Source organism: Phaethon aethereus (genome assembly GCF_964289735.1).
Source record: "Phaethon aethereus genome assembly, chromosome: 1".
Taxonomy (NCBI): Eukaryota; Metazoa; Chordata; class Aves; order Phaethontiformes; family Phaethontidae; genus Phaethon; species Phaethon aethereus.
The window spans coordinates 218,882,495-218,897,327 of NC_138575.1; the positions used below are offsets into that span (position 1 = coordinate 218,882,495).

A 14,833-nucleotide genomic window follows, 5' to 3' on the forward strand; every position below is an offset into this window, starting at 1 on the left:
AAAAAACCATTTTTTTTTAGGAAAAGTTCAAGTCCAGTCCTAGAAATCGAAGGACAGGCTTTCCTGTGTTACCCCCTTTCCTCCAAAGACCCACAGATGGCCCTAGAGCAGACAGGTCTGAAGGGAAGGAGCTTACCCCTTTCCTGGTGTCTTTAGACACTGTCCTTGGTGTCTAAATTACGTCCTAAATTAATTGTTTATCTGGCCTGGAGAGGGTTTTATGTGTCAAATAACCCTGGAAAAAAATATTCTGGGACAGTATGGGCTGAATAAGAGAGGAAAAACCTATAGCTGAGAGCAGTAATAAATGCACCATCTGTGACCGGGCAGAAAGAACACGTAAGGTGCACTGAACAGTCATTACACACTCATTTAATTCCCACATTAAGCCAGGAGTTCTCTGAACGATGGAGGACTAATTTCCTACCAATTTACATCCTGTATCTCTGCCTCACACTGCAGCAGTACCAGCTCCTTCCTGCACTGTGATTCTCTGAGGAACTGCATCACAGCGCTCTACCAATGTACAGCAAAGCTCAGTGCTGGCCCTTACAGGACGGGATGGTGATTGGCATTAAAAGAAAACTAAGTTTGCTCACTCAGGAGCACCAAGACATGTGTGTCCCTGTGTTTCCATCCAGCACTGAGGCAGTAACCTGCGTGTGTCCAGGCAGTCTGCCCAATTCCTTGCAGCGGCACAGGGGATGGACGTTGGACAAGTTGTCCTCGTTGGCTGTGGATGCACTTCTAGCTCAGGCCTCACCTATCCTCCCTGCACCCCTCCCTGCGGTCTCCTGTCCTTCCTCTGAAAGTCTTTCTCATCCACCTGGTTATGCCCGTGCCCCAGCTCTGCAGCTCTAATTCCTCGGGACGGCCTTTCAAGGCAGCTGGGGGCTCAGGTCTAGACTGAGAGCCACGGGTGGGCACACCAGCTTACTGGGAGCAAAGGCAGAGGTGAAGGAAGGCCCTGGCAAGCAGCATGGGGACTTTGAGGACAAGAAGCTTTTCATCCACAGATAAAAAGCACCATAGGGGAAAGTCAAAACCAGACATCTACAAAGCTTTCCTCTTCTCTTTCCCATGAGTCCATCTTGTTTCTTTTAAATGAGATCTCTGGCCAGCAATTCTTTTCTTAACTGAGGTTTTGCAGTAAGGCAGGGATTTGTCTCCCTACAAGCAGTGTGACGGCCAAAGCTGCCTCCCAGCACCTCCTGGCCCTGGGGAATCACACTGCTGCTTTCTCTTGTTTCACCCACCGTACTCCAAAGATCGATGCGCAGGAATGAGACAAGCTCTGACCACAAGCACAGCAGACTGGTTCATCTGCTGCCTTCCCACAACGTGACTGTGCAGGAGCGGGATGCACAGGGACCAGGCAAAGGGCAGAGCAGAGCAGCAAAGTCTGGGCTATGTGGGGAAGCAGCACTGACTTCACCCCTTTTCCATAGAATCATAGAATAGCTTGGGTTGAAAGGGACCTTTCAAGGCCATCTAGTCCAACCCTCCTGCAGTGAGCAGGGACATCTTCAACTAAAGCAGGTTGCTCAGAGCCTCGTCCAACCTGACCTGGGATGTTGCCAGGGATGGGGCATCTACGACCTCTCCGGGCAACCTGGGCCAGTGGCTCACCACCCTTGTTGTCAACAGTTTCTTCCTTAGATCTAGTCTAAATCTGCCCTCCTTTAGTTTAAAACCATTAGCCCTTGTCCCGTCGCAACAGGCCCTGCTAAAAAGTCTGTCCTCATCTTTCTTAACAGCCCCTTTCAGTCCTGGCAGCTGCAAGAAGGTCTCCCCGGAGCCTTCTCTTCTCCAGGCTGAACAACCCCAACTCTCCCAGCCTGTCCCCACAGCAGAGCTGTTCCAGCCCTCTGAGCGTTTTAGTGGCCTCCTCTGGCCCCGCTCCAACACGTCCATGTCTCTCCTGTGCCAAGGGCTCCAGAGCTGGACGCAGCACTGCAGGGGGGTCTCCCCAGAGCGGGGCAGAGGGGCAGAATCCCCTCCCTCGCCCTGCTGGCCACGCTGCTTTGGGGGCAGCCCAGGAGACGGTTGGTCTTCTGGGCTGCAAGCGCACATTGCCAGCTCATGTCCAGCTTTTCACCCACCAGGACCCCCAAGTCCTTCTCTGCAGGAGTGGAGACTTGCCTTCCTGATGGCTGCTTCTCATCTGCCACTCAGAGCAGCTCAAAGAGGCAGAGGATCATGAGGCTTAAAAAGGGACAGGAAAAGGGTCTTGGCCCCCCAGCAAGCAGAATCGAGTCTTGCAATTAGGAAAACCACAGGCTGACACAGGGATTATCCCCCCTGAGAGGCACCCAGGAGGGCAGGAGAGTGGCAGATGGTCCCTGACACCCACAGCGCACTGTCCCCAGGCCATGTTGCCATCGAGGAGGGCAGCCTCAGCCTTCAGCCTGCTCCCACAAGAGCTCCCAAGGCCAGGTGGGGAGCAGGGCTGCAGCCTGGCCTGGCTGAGAGCCCAGCGGGTTTCTGGGTTTCTTCCCCAGAGTCTTTGTCCTGGCCTGTCCCCAAAACCCTTGTGCAACGGAGGTGGTGGGAGCCCAGCTGGGGCTCCTGAGGCAGAGGAGGCGGCGACAGCAGTGCCAAGGTCCCATAAAGCAGCAGGATCCCTTACCCCCAACATGTGTGTCCCTTACCCCCAGCATGGGGACTCCTTGTCCCCCAGCATGAGGAGCCCTCCCGCAGCCATGGAGAGCCCGTATCCCCGTGCCCCGCTGGGCTCCATCACTCCACAGCATGAACTACATTTCCCAGAGGACCTTGCGCCGACGCAGCGGAAAAGGCGGCTTTTCGGGTTGGGCCCTCTTCTTTTCCGATTGGTTCGCTGAGGCAGCCCCCAGCGGTGGGAGCCGCGTCGCCTCACGGGAGTTGTGTGGGAGCGGGCCGGCAGCGGAGCGGAGTGGTCGGTCGGGGCGGGACGAGACGAGACGAGACGAGACGAGACGAGGCGAGGCGAGGCCGGGCTGCCGGAGGAAGCAGGCCCGCCAGGCCTCCGCCATGCTGGGGCACCGGGGCGGGTGGCAGGCCCTCCGCCGCTGCGCCTCCCTGCCTCGGGCCGTGCGGCTGCGGGTCCGCGAGGCGCTGGGGGCCCGGGAGTCGGCTGGCGAGGTTAAAGTGCAGGTGTGTGGCCGAGAGGTCGGGGTGTGCCTGGTAATGGCCCGACCCGGAGCCTTAACGGGAGGGAGAGGAGCACTCGGGACACGTGCAGGGAAAGGCTGTTACTGTGATGGGTTGTACTGAAACATGCTCTGTCCAGTTTTAGTTTGGGAGAGTGAACCATTGCCTCTGTGCTGATGTTTGTAAAGGTTTCCTTTAGGTCTTGTTCCACATCTAGGTTCATAGCAGTGTTGGCTAGAGCTAACGGTAACAGTTTCCTTGATGTTTGTGTCAGGCTCCTATTGTGAACCAAGGTAGACCGAGATAAATGGATTTCTATCAGTGGAGCTCTTTCCCTTTCCTCAGCACAGGGTTGTGTGTGTCCCTGTTTTCTGGTGTTCCCGACTGACCGCGGAGTGGTTGCAGATGCACAGTCCCTGTTTTAGTGCAAGGCCCTTGGCTAGAACTGTGCACTTCTCAGTATTTCTGGATGAATCTGTGAAGGACTGGGATTCTTGATAGCAGTTTTAAGCTAAACAGAAAGAAGATAGGTTTAGACTTATAAGGAGGAAATTCTTTACAATGAGGGTGGTAAGACACTGGCACAGGTTGCCCAGAGAAATTATGGATGCCCCATCCCTGAAAGTGTTCAGGTTTGGGTTGCACAGGGCTTTGAGCAACCTGATGAAGATGTCCCTGTCCATGGCAGAGGGTTTGGGCTAGATGACCTTTAAAGGTCTCTTCCAAGCCAAACCATCCTATGATTCTGTTGACACAAAAAATGGTTTGTAGCATGCTGGTATTCCTGCACACACATAGGTGAAGCCTAATAGGGTAGAAAGAAGCTGATCCACTATAGGTGCTTTTCAGCTGTAGTTTTATGAATAATGCCAGCTGGAATAAACTGGTGCTAAAATTGGCAATACCAGCTCTTTTTTTTGCCCCAGGTCCTTGCTTTGTTGTTCTTCCCTTGTGCTGGTGAAATTTTTTTTTTTTATTGAACTGGATTGGGCAAGTGGTCTGGCTTAATACTGATCTTATTATGGCCAGGTTATTGGAGTGTGCAGTCTGGTCTGAGGTGGGATCGTCACTACATACTGCTTCTGGTATGGTGTGAAGTGGTCAAAACAGCTGCCACAGCCGCTGCTGCTCCAATACAAGCCTGTGGGTATGGTTTTATTTCCTATTGAAGGATGCAAGACACAAATCCCAGAACAACCTTGAGAATGTTTTTTTATTCAGGGGTTTTGTGTGTTTCGTTAAGGAGATAACAGACTAAGAAAAACATCTTCCATTATACATTAAACATTGTGCATCAGGTATAACATATATGACATGTTTTGGGGATTACTGGAATACAGAAGATAAGCACAACAGCTTCAGGCATGTTATTGTGTGAAATACCTTTTAAACACCTGTTGCTTTAGCCATAAGAATATGAGGATGCCCAAATGATCAGACCCTAGTTTTAGACTCTTGTTTCCTGCATTAGTTATTGCCTTGGGAGGAACACCCTGCAGAGTACGTTTAGGTAAACGCTTGCCTGACATTGTGAGACTGGAGCAAAAGCTGAAATTTCATTACGTTTATGACTTTAAAATCTTCCATAGTTCTTGTATGCAGTTGTCCTCTCTCTGTTGTTACACAAGCCTGTGTAATGCCTTGTCTGTGTTACTAGTCATGTTGTAATTTTAAGAATGCTTTATTTTTGGTAGTGCTTAATTCTTGAAGTTTGTTCAGTCTAGAAAACGGAAATAGATGGGTTCACATTGGTTTGTCTGGTATAAAATCCCTAAAGCACTTGTGCAGTTTGAAGTCATTGGAACTACTTGGACACTTACAGTTAAGCAAAAGACAAAACTGATGGGAAAAGAGGCAGTTTGGTTGTTTAATCAGCACCTTTTGCACTTGTTCTCTGCAGTATTATTATAAGATGAGCTGGAAGCTCTCACACAGATAGTTTTGCTTTTAAGGGCAGCTTTGTCTCAACTCTGAGCAACTAAGGGAGTTGTATTTTGGATGCTTGGTGCCTTGGTACCGACTTACAATTTCCCTTAAGAAGAAATTAAAATTTACTCCTTATTGAAAAACTCAAATTAAGACACTAACCTGACATGCACATGGTTGGTTCTACTGTTTTGCTGCTACAAAAAACTGCTGTGTTACTGCTTTAATTCTTTTAGTCAAACTGGACAAGAATGCTTCTCGATTTTTTTTCTTAATGTGTGGTTTTGTTTTTTTCATGGGGTAGCAGTCTTGGTTTTGAGGTGCAAGGAGAAACATCCAAAATTGTCAGGGCATTAATTTTGATTTTTGTCTGGCGTGAATATGTAATATTTCACCTGAATCTATTGGCTGCAACATCATTGTTTTAGCAGTCAAATGGCCTACAGCATTTGAACAACTAGTGAACAAATTTTGGTTGGAACCTTCCTACAGGTGATACAGCAACAAAAATTGGTACTAAAAAATCATCAGAACAGCCTTGAGTGTGTTGTTATAAACAATTGCATTACTGGTCTCTTCTGTTGCAGTAAGAAGTGTTTTGAAGGGACCTCACTAATAAGATTATCTACTTTGCTAAAACATTTTTCATCTTCAGAGAGCTTTGCTGCTTTCCATATTCTAAGCTCCCCAGAGATGCAGGTAGATCTTACTTATCCCTGCTGTATTCAGGAGGAGAGTTGATGTCTCTGCCAAAGGATTTGTTCCTCTTTTCTTTGAAGTCAATAGAAAAACTGACACTGACTTTTTTATTATTTTTTATTTTTGTTGGTCCTAAAGAAATACTTCCTTTGATTTCAATAAGCAGTTGAAGTAGGCCTGAAGTAGTATGTCCAGCTCAGCTCTAGAAGAAGAGCATGACTATGCAGAGTCTATGCCAAGAAATAACAAACCTCTTTTTCTTTTACTCTAGGGCTGGGTCCGCTCTGTCCGATCCCAGAAGGAAGTTTTGTTCCTGCATATAAACGATGGGAGTTCTCTGGAAAACCTCCAGGTGGTTGCTGATCCCAGCCTGGAAAATAGGTTGGTCAATTGGAGATACCTGGAGAAATATCTGTATTGATCAGTGCTTGGAGGGGTCTGCCCGGGCCTCCTTTCTTGTCCCAGTGGCTCACCAAACTGCTGGAGGAGCCTCCAGCAGCTGGTACCTGACCACAGGAAAGACACTGCTGTAGTCTGGGGTTTCTGGATGTGTTTTTAGGATGGAGAGTGTCTGACTACCCTGTCTCTGCTTAGCTGAGGCCTTGTGGTTCAGTTGCTTGTCCTGTGAGATTAAGTTGGACCTAATTTTCTTAATAGCTATAGCAGCGTGGGCATTCTGGGCTACTGTTGGACTTGCTTGGAAATCACACAAGGTGGCCAGGGATAACTGTCCCCTGGGTTTTTGGGGAGCGCTCTTGCTCTTCCTATAACAACTTGAGGGCTGGCTCAGGAGGTGTACACCCTAGATAGGCGTGCCTGTTCTATTATAATAAAATAATGTGCTTGTTTTACAACTTCATTTTGTTTGTTAGTCTTGATTGTTCGTTGGGCTAGGTTTGGGCGTTTCAGGATGATCCAGGAACCCTCTGCACATAACTTGATTATTTTTTTTTTCTATAAGGCTGGTTTGTCCATGCCAATAGCCCCTTCTAATGAAAGCCTGTCTCTTTTCAACTCATCCAACATTCCTGTCTTGTCCTAAATTCTTCTATAGCTTTGTGGATCTATTCACATTCCCAATAATGCACTTAATTTTTCATTTCATCAATTAAGCCCTATGGCTACACTATCTTCTGTGATCTCTGAAACCAGGACAAGCAGTCCAGCTAAATTAACAGAAATCTCTTCCGAATGTAGTTGACTTTGGATCAGTGCCTAGTTAAGCTGTTGTTTTTTCTTGGTTTCTTAGAGACCTGACTTTTGGAAGCGCAGTGGAAGTGCAAGGAAAACTGGTCAGAAGTCCTCATAGGATGCAAAACATGGAGCTGAAAGCTGAAACCATCCGTGTGGTGGGACCTTGTGATGCTTGGGTATGTCACTGCAGCAGGAGTCCAACTGGTAGGACTGCTTTGGAAATTAATTTCAAAAGGTCCAAGTATCCAACAAAGCATGCTTCAAACTGAATGTTCTTTAGGTCTGAGTGGTCCTGCAGGCTTTGATTTGTCAGCGGTGTCTATAGGGTACGTCAAAGGAGAAACGTGGGATCACCATGGACGCTCTCTTCAGGGGCAGAGCTGTTTCTACATGGAAACTGGTGCACATGCTGGCAACCAAGAGCGTGCATTTGTCCCACCCTGAAGCAGTTACTTATGCCAGGTGGTTTACCTGGTTAACTCTGGCTGGGGTATGAATTGGAGAAGCAGTGGGACTGGCAAAACACTCCAGATCGTGCAGGTGGAAGAACCGTAGCTGCCCTAGGCACATTTGGAACCAGCTCGCTGTTGCAGCAGTGAGATGAATAGCTGGCTTTCAAGGGGGCTCAACATCTGAAAGGTGGAGCGTTTCAGAGCGCTATTATCTTCTCGTGTTCATGGCTCTTGCTCTACCGTAAGCATTATAAAATCCACAAAATAGCTAGAAAAGGTAGGCAAAATCATCTAGTTCTCTGCTCTGTAATGACAACTGAGTTTTAGTAGGCAGGGATGGTAGTCCACGAATAGCAATAAAACTATATTGACTCCAAGTTCTCATCCTCTTCTTTTTATTTCCTTGTTTTTAGTCATTCCCCCTGAAAATGAAGGGGAGGCACCCACTGGAGTATGTCCGACAATTCCCTCACCTCCGATGCAGAAACAACACGCTCGGCTCCCTCTTGAGAATCCGCAGTGAAGCCACTGCAGCCATCCACTCATTCTTTCAGGTAGTCCCTTTTGTACTGAGCCTTGTGTGTAAAACACTCCCCCAGTTTGGCTTCACAGGAGCACGTTAGGAGGGAGGGAGCATGATGCATTGACTGCAGGATGTGGATTTTGGACACGGTGGTTTTCTTTCCCAGCCTGAGCCAACTGAGGCCTTGGCCAGGCTGTTGCTTATGATCAGGCTAGCACATCTGTGGTCTTGTTAGCATCTTTCCACCCATTTCCTGTTAGTTGTTTTATCCCTTTCACTAAGTTGCAGTATAATTGCCTGCGAGTGCGTGTGGTCTGTGGAACACAACGTAATATGGAGTTGTCTAACCCACGCTCAGTAGTGACCTTACGATCCTTGGACAGAAGCCTCCTCCCACATGGAAAAGTCTGTGTTGCAGGAAGGCTACCAGCAAAGCTGACTCAGAGCTTCATGTTATTCTTTTCAGTTCTTACCTTTCTATTACCGCATTACAAGTCTGTGTGGATGCTGTTAGCTGAGATTAGGAGACTCTTGTTTTGATGCATTTCAAACTGATGGATGGGAGGCACCTGCATCTTATGAATGTGTCACCTTTAAGCTGTGGATGGGCTTTGTGCAGGTGGTGGGGGCAGTAAATTAACCCTGATCCCAGATGCCATATAAAGACTGTGCAATTCTTTGTGTGAGTAGATGAAGAAAGGTAGCAAGTTCTCTAGCCCACCTGAGCCCTTTCTTTTAAAGCAGTTCATTGAAGTAAACGTGTTGTAGTTTAGATAAACTGGCTTTAGAGTAGAATTATATTCAGAGCATTCTGATTACAAAGTTCGTATGTAGTAATTAGTCTGGCCCAAAGAACAGATCAGAGGAGGGACACAAAAATCATCAGAGGGCTGGAACGCCTCTGCTATGAGGACAGGCTGTGAGAGTTGGGGTTGCTCAGCCTGGAAAAGAGAAGGCTCTGGGGACACCTTCTTACAGCCTGCTAGGGCTTAAAGGGGGCTGATAAGAAACATGGGGACAGACTTTTTAACAGGGCCTGTAGCGACAGGACAAGGGGTAATGGTTTAAACTAAAAGAGGATAGATTCAGATTAGATCTAAGGCAGAAATTTTTGACAATGAGGGTGTTGAAACCCTGGCCCGGGTTGCCCAGAGAGGTGGTAGATGCCCATCCCTGGAACCATTCCAGGTCAAGTTGGATGGGGCTCTGAGCAACCTGATCTAGTTGAAGATGTCCTGCTCATGGCAGGGGGCTTGGACTAGATGGCCTTGAAAGGTCCCTTCCACCTCAAACCGTTCTATAATCCTAAAGCTGCTGGTGGTGTCAGCATTGTGCCAGCTTGTGAGATAGAACACAGCTGCCACTAGATGGCATGGCCTGCAACCATTTGTGATTTCAAACTTGCACAAGAAAGCCAGCTGAGATACAAAAAGGCATTTTTTTCTGACAAAGGCTTTACTCCTCCAAATTAACTTCAACTCAGGCTCTGCCATATCTTCCTGACCAAAATGCTCAAGAGCTGACCAGTATTAACAAATATAAAGTATCATTAATTTAGTAGCAGCAGCTACACTAAAGTTATTTTTAAAGGAATAAGGAAGATTTGGTCCCAGACCTGATATTTGTGAATGCTTGTGTCATGACTCTCCTAACACCAGGAACATCTGTGATTTGTTCCAATTCTGATGGAAGAAAAACAGTCTTTTTAAATTGCCACCTACATCATCCCAAGAGTTTCCAACTTGACAATATCAGAACATACGATAACTAGAAAGTATAATCAGAGCATTTTCACTGTGCAAAGCTGTAAAGACCTTAATGATGAAAGAAAATAAGTTGGGTTTTTTGAATACACACTCACAATTATCTAAACTCTGTATCTTTAAACACTTTTCTTTAGCCTATTCATTTCCAGCAGTGAATGACTAATGCCAAATGCCTTTGGTTTGGATGTTGAAGGCTAAAATGACATCTTTAAATCTTCTCCTGAGTATTGTGGTCCATGTGGGACAGGGACATTATTCCTAGGCCCAGTAAAATAGTTGCAATGTGAATGGCAACCTCTGCTTTGCACATTAACTTTCAGGTTTGTCAGAGCCAGTAATGCAACTTGAAGTATTTTAGGAGCTTCTGTAAGGTGAACTATGCAAGAGGTTTTTGTGGGATTCTCATCTTTCGGACCTGTGCAGTTCACATTCCTTTCCAAAGCATGTAAAGGGTTTTTCTGTGTGAAATGTGCTTCCTTCCTCATACAGTGGTAGCAGTTGCTGTAATTTAGGCAATTTTTCCAAAACCTCATGTAGGCCTGGCAGGCCACGTGATCAGCAGGTCTCTGGAATATGCATGAGATTATGGCCCGCACCTGCATTTTGTATTGGTAGGCTGAAACTGCCCTCCCAAGGCAAAGCAAGTAGTTCTGGCTCAAACTTCTTTCTGTGTAGTACCAGGATCTCAGTGAGTAGCTCCTGCCAGGCACTTAGCAAGCCAAGGTCTTTGCGCCCGTAACCAAGGTAGCCTAGAGCAGACTGCAGGGACTTTGCTCCCTCGTGGTTGTGTTATGGTACTTCCACAAAATGCATTGCATATCCGTACAAATTCTTTGGTCCAAATTAATTTTAGTTTGATTCTCAGGATGGGCAGTAAATACTGCTTCTATCTTCTTAGCCTATTACCTAGCTGGTGATAAGGACCAGGACCTGTCATGTGAATGGTCAATTTGTGTTATTCTGGTAAAAGCTATGTAACTAAGCTTTTAGAAGCGTTTGCTTTTTTTTCTTTTTTTTATTAGTGTTTTGTGTAAACAGACAATGGGTTACGCTGCATCATTGCCTGTATCATGGTAATGCTGACACACCCTGATTTTAAAGGGCTTCCCTTTGTGCTAGACGTTACAGTGATGCATGAGAAGAAAAATCCTTTGTTCACAGCTGAAATCAGCTAGTTTCAGGTTCTTGTTTGCCTTGACATGCATAGGTGTGATCTTTGTGCTCCACCAGTGATCTCTGTAGTGAGACTAAGTTGGGAAGCTGACAATTGGGTTCCGTTCCTGGTTTTGCCTTTAACATGCTGTATGTGGTTGTCTGAGGTCTGCTTGATGTACCCATACACTGAAAATTGTGTTGCAGCTGGTTTAAAAGCCTATGGCTGCACTGCAGAGAAACTGAGACTATAAGGGCTCTTTCTTCACACAGCCTTCCTGGTTTCAGAGGCCTCTGCTGGATCTGTGAACTATTACATGAGTGGGTAATTTTCCAGGTACCTAGAACATGACCAAGACAGGGCATACCCTGTCTTAAAAAATCAGTTTAACTTCGATATCTCAGAAGATGTGAGGTGGCACTGACATTTTCATAGTGGTTGGGTGTTTCTAAAGCCTCTCTCCCATGCAGCGTGTCATTTCTGTCATCTAACACGCTCTTAGGGATGAACACCTCTGCCCAACCACCAGCTTCCAAAAAGCTGGAAGAAACTGAAGTGTTGAGGCTGTAGGGGTGAATTTGATTGAAACTGCCCCAAAAATATAAAAAATACTGGAGGAAGTATTTTTTATAAGATAAGATAAGAAGGAGGAATTGTGTGGAGACGGGCAGTTGCAAAAACCCATAGTAATGGCATAAATCTCATTTCTGTATGAAACATGGAGGAAAAAGCACAAGTAGTAAACATTGATTTGTAAGTCATGCTAGCATTTAGTTAGTCCTCTGTCTTTGTCCATGTAAGGCAGAAGTTGCCTAAAAGAGTACATATGCTGTCCTGGTTGGGGGCTAATAGCTGAGTTATGATGTGTGCTGGTTGATGTCACCATTGAAGTTGACATTTGATATCTTTAACTAGTTAACTTCAGTATTCTGTCTGTTCCAGGATAATGGCTACGTGCATATTCATACCCCCATAATTACATCAAATGACTGTGAAGGTGCTGGGGAACTCTTTCAAATTGAGGTAAGTTGGGTTGCGTAAAGTTTGTTTTGATTTTTGCTTGCAGAGTAATTCTGGAGTCGTTGAAGCTAGAGGAAATGTTTGTCTTTCCTTTATGTACTTCTGTGATTATTTTTTTAATATAGCAGTCCTTTGCTTCAACTAATAATTTAGGCAGAGTTAAACAGATGCATTACTCTTTTTTTAATTGCTCTTTTGTGCATTAATCAGCACCTTTTGTACTGATGAGGTTTTTCTATCCCCGGTGCTGTGGAAAAGTTTACAAAGAACAACAGACAGAGGTGGAACATCTTGGTAAACAGAAAGATGTGATCGTGAAAGCCCAAGAGAAGGGATGGGACATTCAGGACAGCCTACTACACTCAAATATTTCTTGGCTTTGAAATTAAGAATTTAATTCACCGTGAGATAACTCCTTAAAAGTCAGCAATACCTAAAACTGCTTTTCACTTGTGCATATATTCCTCCCTACAAGCTACTCCTGTTTTATGTCAAAATTCTCCTCCAACGTTTCTAAGTCTCCCCATCCAGCCAGCAAATTACTGCCACAACCTATCATTATATAAAAGTACTTCACGTCTTGGGTCAAAACTTCCTATGAAACTTAAATGCAGGTATGTCCACTAAGATCTTCCCCACAGATTTCTCATCATTCCTATCCCCCACATTCATGAATCATAAGAAATTCCATCTGCCTTTTTTATACTCCTATATTTGAAATTCACTCTCTGTCTCAAACAATTAGATCCATTGCCACTTATGCTTATTGGCTCCAGCCTTGCTGGTGAATCATTTGTAAGCAAAAGTGTTGAGGTAGCAGTTGCTTGCTGTGGGATCATGTCTTCCACTCTCTGCACAGCCTTGTGACAAAAAGTCTCCATGTACTGGTTCTTCAGGATCTTGGGATCTAATCTGTGCTACTAGTGATTCCCTTCCAGACCAGTACATGTGGCTCAGGTTTTTGCTTGCTGGGACAATAGAGTTGATTAGCTAAACTAAATTGTTCCTGTTTAATTGAGATCCCTTAATGCTACCAAAGGTTCATTCCAGGCTGTTGCATGCAAATTAAGATGTGAAAACAAGTGACACTTAATGATGAGAACATTACACAGTTTGCAGCTGTACAGCGTATTATGTCTTTGGTACAAATTGTATCCACTTGAAAGCTGTAAAGGATGCAGGACTTGCAGTGTAGGTAGTAACAGAAGCACTGATGCAAAAATGTTGATTGAGGTGCCAAACCGTGAGTCTGAAACTTGGATAAACTGGATCTTAACTAAATGCGTAGTTCAAGGCAAATCTCTTGCTCTCTCTCCAGTGTGATTGCTTAGGTGTAAATAATACCTGTCTGGGAGACATTTAGTGACAGCTGTGCTTGAAAGGTGTGGAGTAAGTGCCAAGTCAGATCACATTAAATGGCCTGTGCCACAAAGAACAGGCTTCAGAAACCCATTTGCTGCTGGGAAGTTCCCCTAGATTTCCTGTTTCTTCTTTGAGGACCACTTCATTGCCTGGCCTCATTTAGTACTTGGTTTTGTTTCAAAGTGAAGCTCTGTGCAGAATTGATCTTGGCTAGCAGAAATCCAAGACCACTTGCTTTCCCTGTGTGACCACTCCACTCCACTGGATCAGTGACATTGTTTCTTGACAGTGGAAATCTGGGGAAGATTAAGCCTTCCTTGGGCCATGCATGTGAGGCTGTCAGACATAAAAGTAAGGGTGACATAAGGGTGTCAGACATAAAAATAAGGGTGTGGTATTTGCAGCAAAGCTCAGAATCTGTATATGCTTTTGATCAACCATCAACATGTTCCCCGTCTGCTGTATTCGGTCACTTTTAAACTAGCCCTTATCTCACTGCATGCACAGGCCAAGGGAGAAAATAAATTCCTGTTGCTTTTTATGTTTGAGCAGTAGCCAAGAATTATGGAGGTGGGAATCAGTGAAAGCAACCTGCAAATTAGATTCTTCAGTTTAGAATAGAATAGACTGTTTCAGTTGGAAGGGACCTACAAAGATCATCTAGTCCAACTGCCTGACCAGTTCAGGGCTTAGCAAAAGTTAAAGCGTGTTATTAATGGCATTGTCCAAATGCTTCTTAAACACTGACAGGCTTGGGGCATCGCCCACCTCTCTAGGAAGCCTGTTCCAGTGGTTGACCGCCCTCTTGGTAAAGATATGCTTCCAAATGTCCAGTCTAAACCTCCCCTGACACAGCTTTAAACCACTATTAACCATCATTAATTTTTAAAATGTTTAAATCCTGTACCTGATAATCTCGCCAGTTTAGCTGTACTGCTGTGAGTGAAATAAGTTGAAAACTTCGGTTGAGTAGCCTTTAGGGCCCAAGTAGAGGCTGCTTTTGCATCCACTATGAACCATTGCCTTTTAATAGCTGTCTTCTCCTGACTGGCATAATTTTAATCCTCTGACTAATGTCTGGTGGCTGCTCAGGCCCACGCATTCTTTGGAAATGGTGGAAAGTGAAGATAGTAGGAATCTGGTTTTTACATGAGACTTGAAGAGATGGGGAAGAAAGCATCTCGAGTTAAAAGGCAAATACTTTTTGAAGACACATGATCTTTGATTCCTAGATCTCTTAATCCTGTAGGGTTTGTGTTTGTTTATATGTTCAGCTTCCTCATTATCTTTTTTTTTTGGTTTGGGCATACTGATTAGTGTGTGTGTAGCTTTGGTTGGGATGTTCTCATATTAGCACTTGGGATGGAGAGGAATCCCTTTCCTCTCTGCTAAGCAAATCAGTTCAGGTAAATATTTTTAAGATGAAGTACTGTCACAATGACAAGAGGGCAGTAAGCAGAGGAGATTTTGAAAAGTAAGTCACCAGATAAGAACTCTAGAGAAATCTTTTGCACTTGAGACTTTCTATACCTGAAAAGTATAGGTTTGAGGAGAAGTTTGAGGAGAAACTGCCAGAAGTGTGAGGCCAGCCAGGCAGACCCCAAGC

The 14,833-nt window shown here is 45.4% G+C and overlaps 1 protein-coding gene across 1 annotated transcript in view; it reads left to right on the forward strand.

Annotated features, from left to right (window-relative positions):
• Window positions 1-3,012: 3,012 nt before the first annotated feature.
• Window positions 3,013-14,833, forward strand: part of NARS2 (asparaginyl-tRNA synthetase 2, mitochondrial) — a gene marked incomplete at both ends in the record, with an annotated part of 57,899 nt that continues 46,078 nt past the window's right edge. Inside the window, 5 exons of the mRNA XM_082014276.1 lie at window positions 3,013-3,135; window positions 6,029-6,138; window positions 7,007-7,127; window positions 7,817-7,957; window positions 11,788-11,868. Coding sequence (XP_081870402.1) covers window positions 3,013-3,135; window positions 6,029-6,138; window positions 7,007-7,127; window positions 7,817-7,957; window positions 11,788-11,868 — 576 coding nt within the window. The remainder of the gene's footprint in view (window positions 3,136-6,028; window positions 6,139-7,006; window positions 7,128-7,816; window positions 7,958-11,787; window positions 11,869-14,833) is intronic.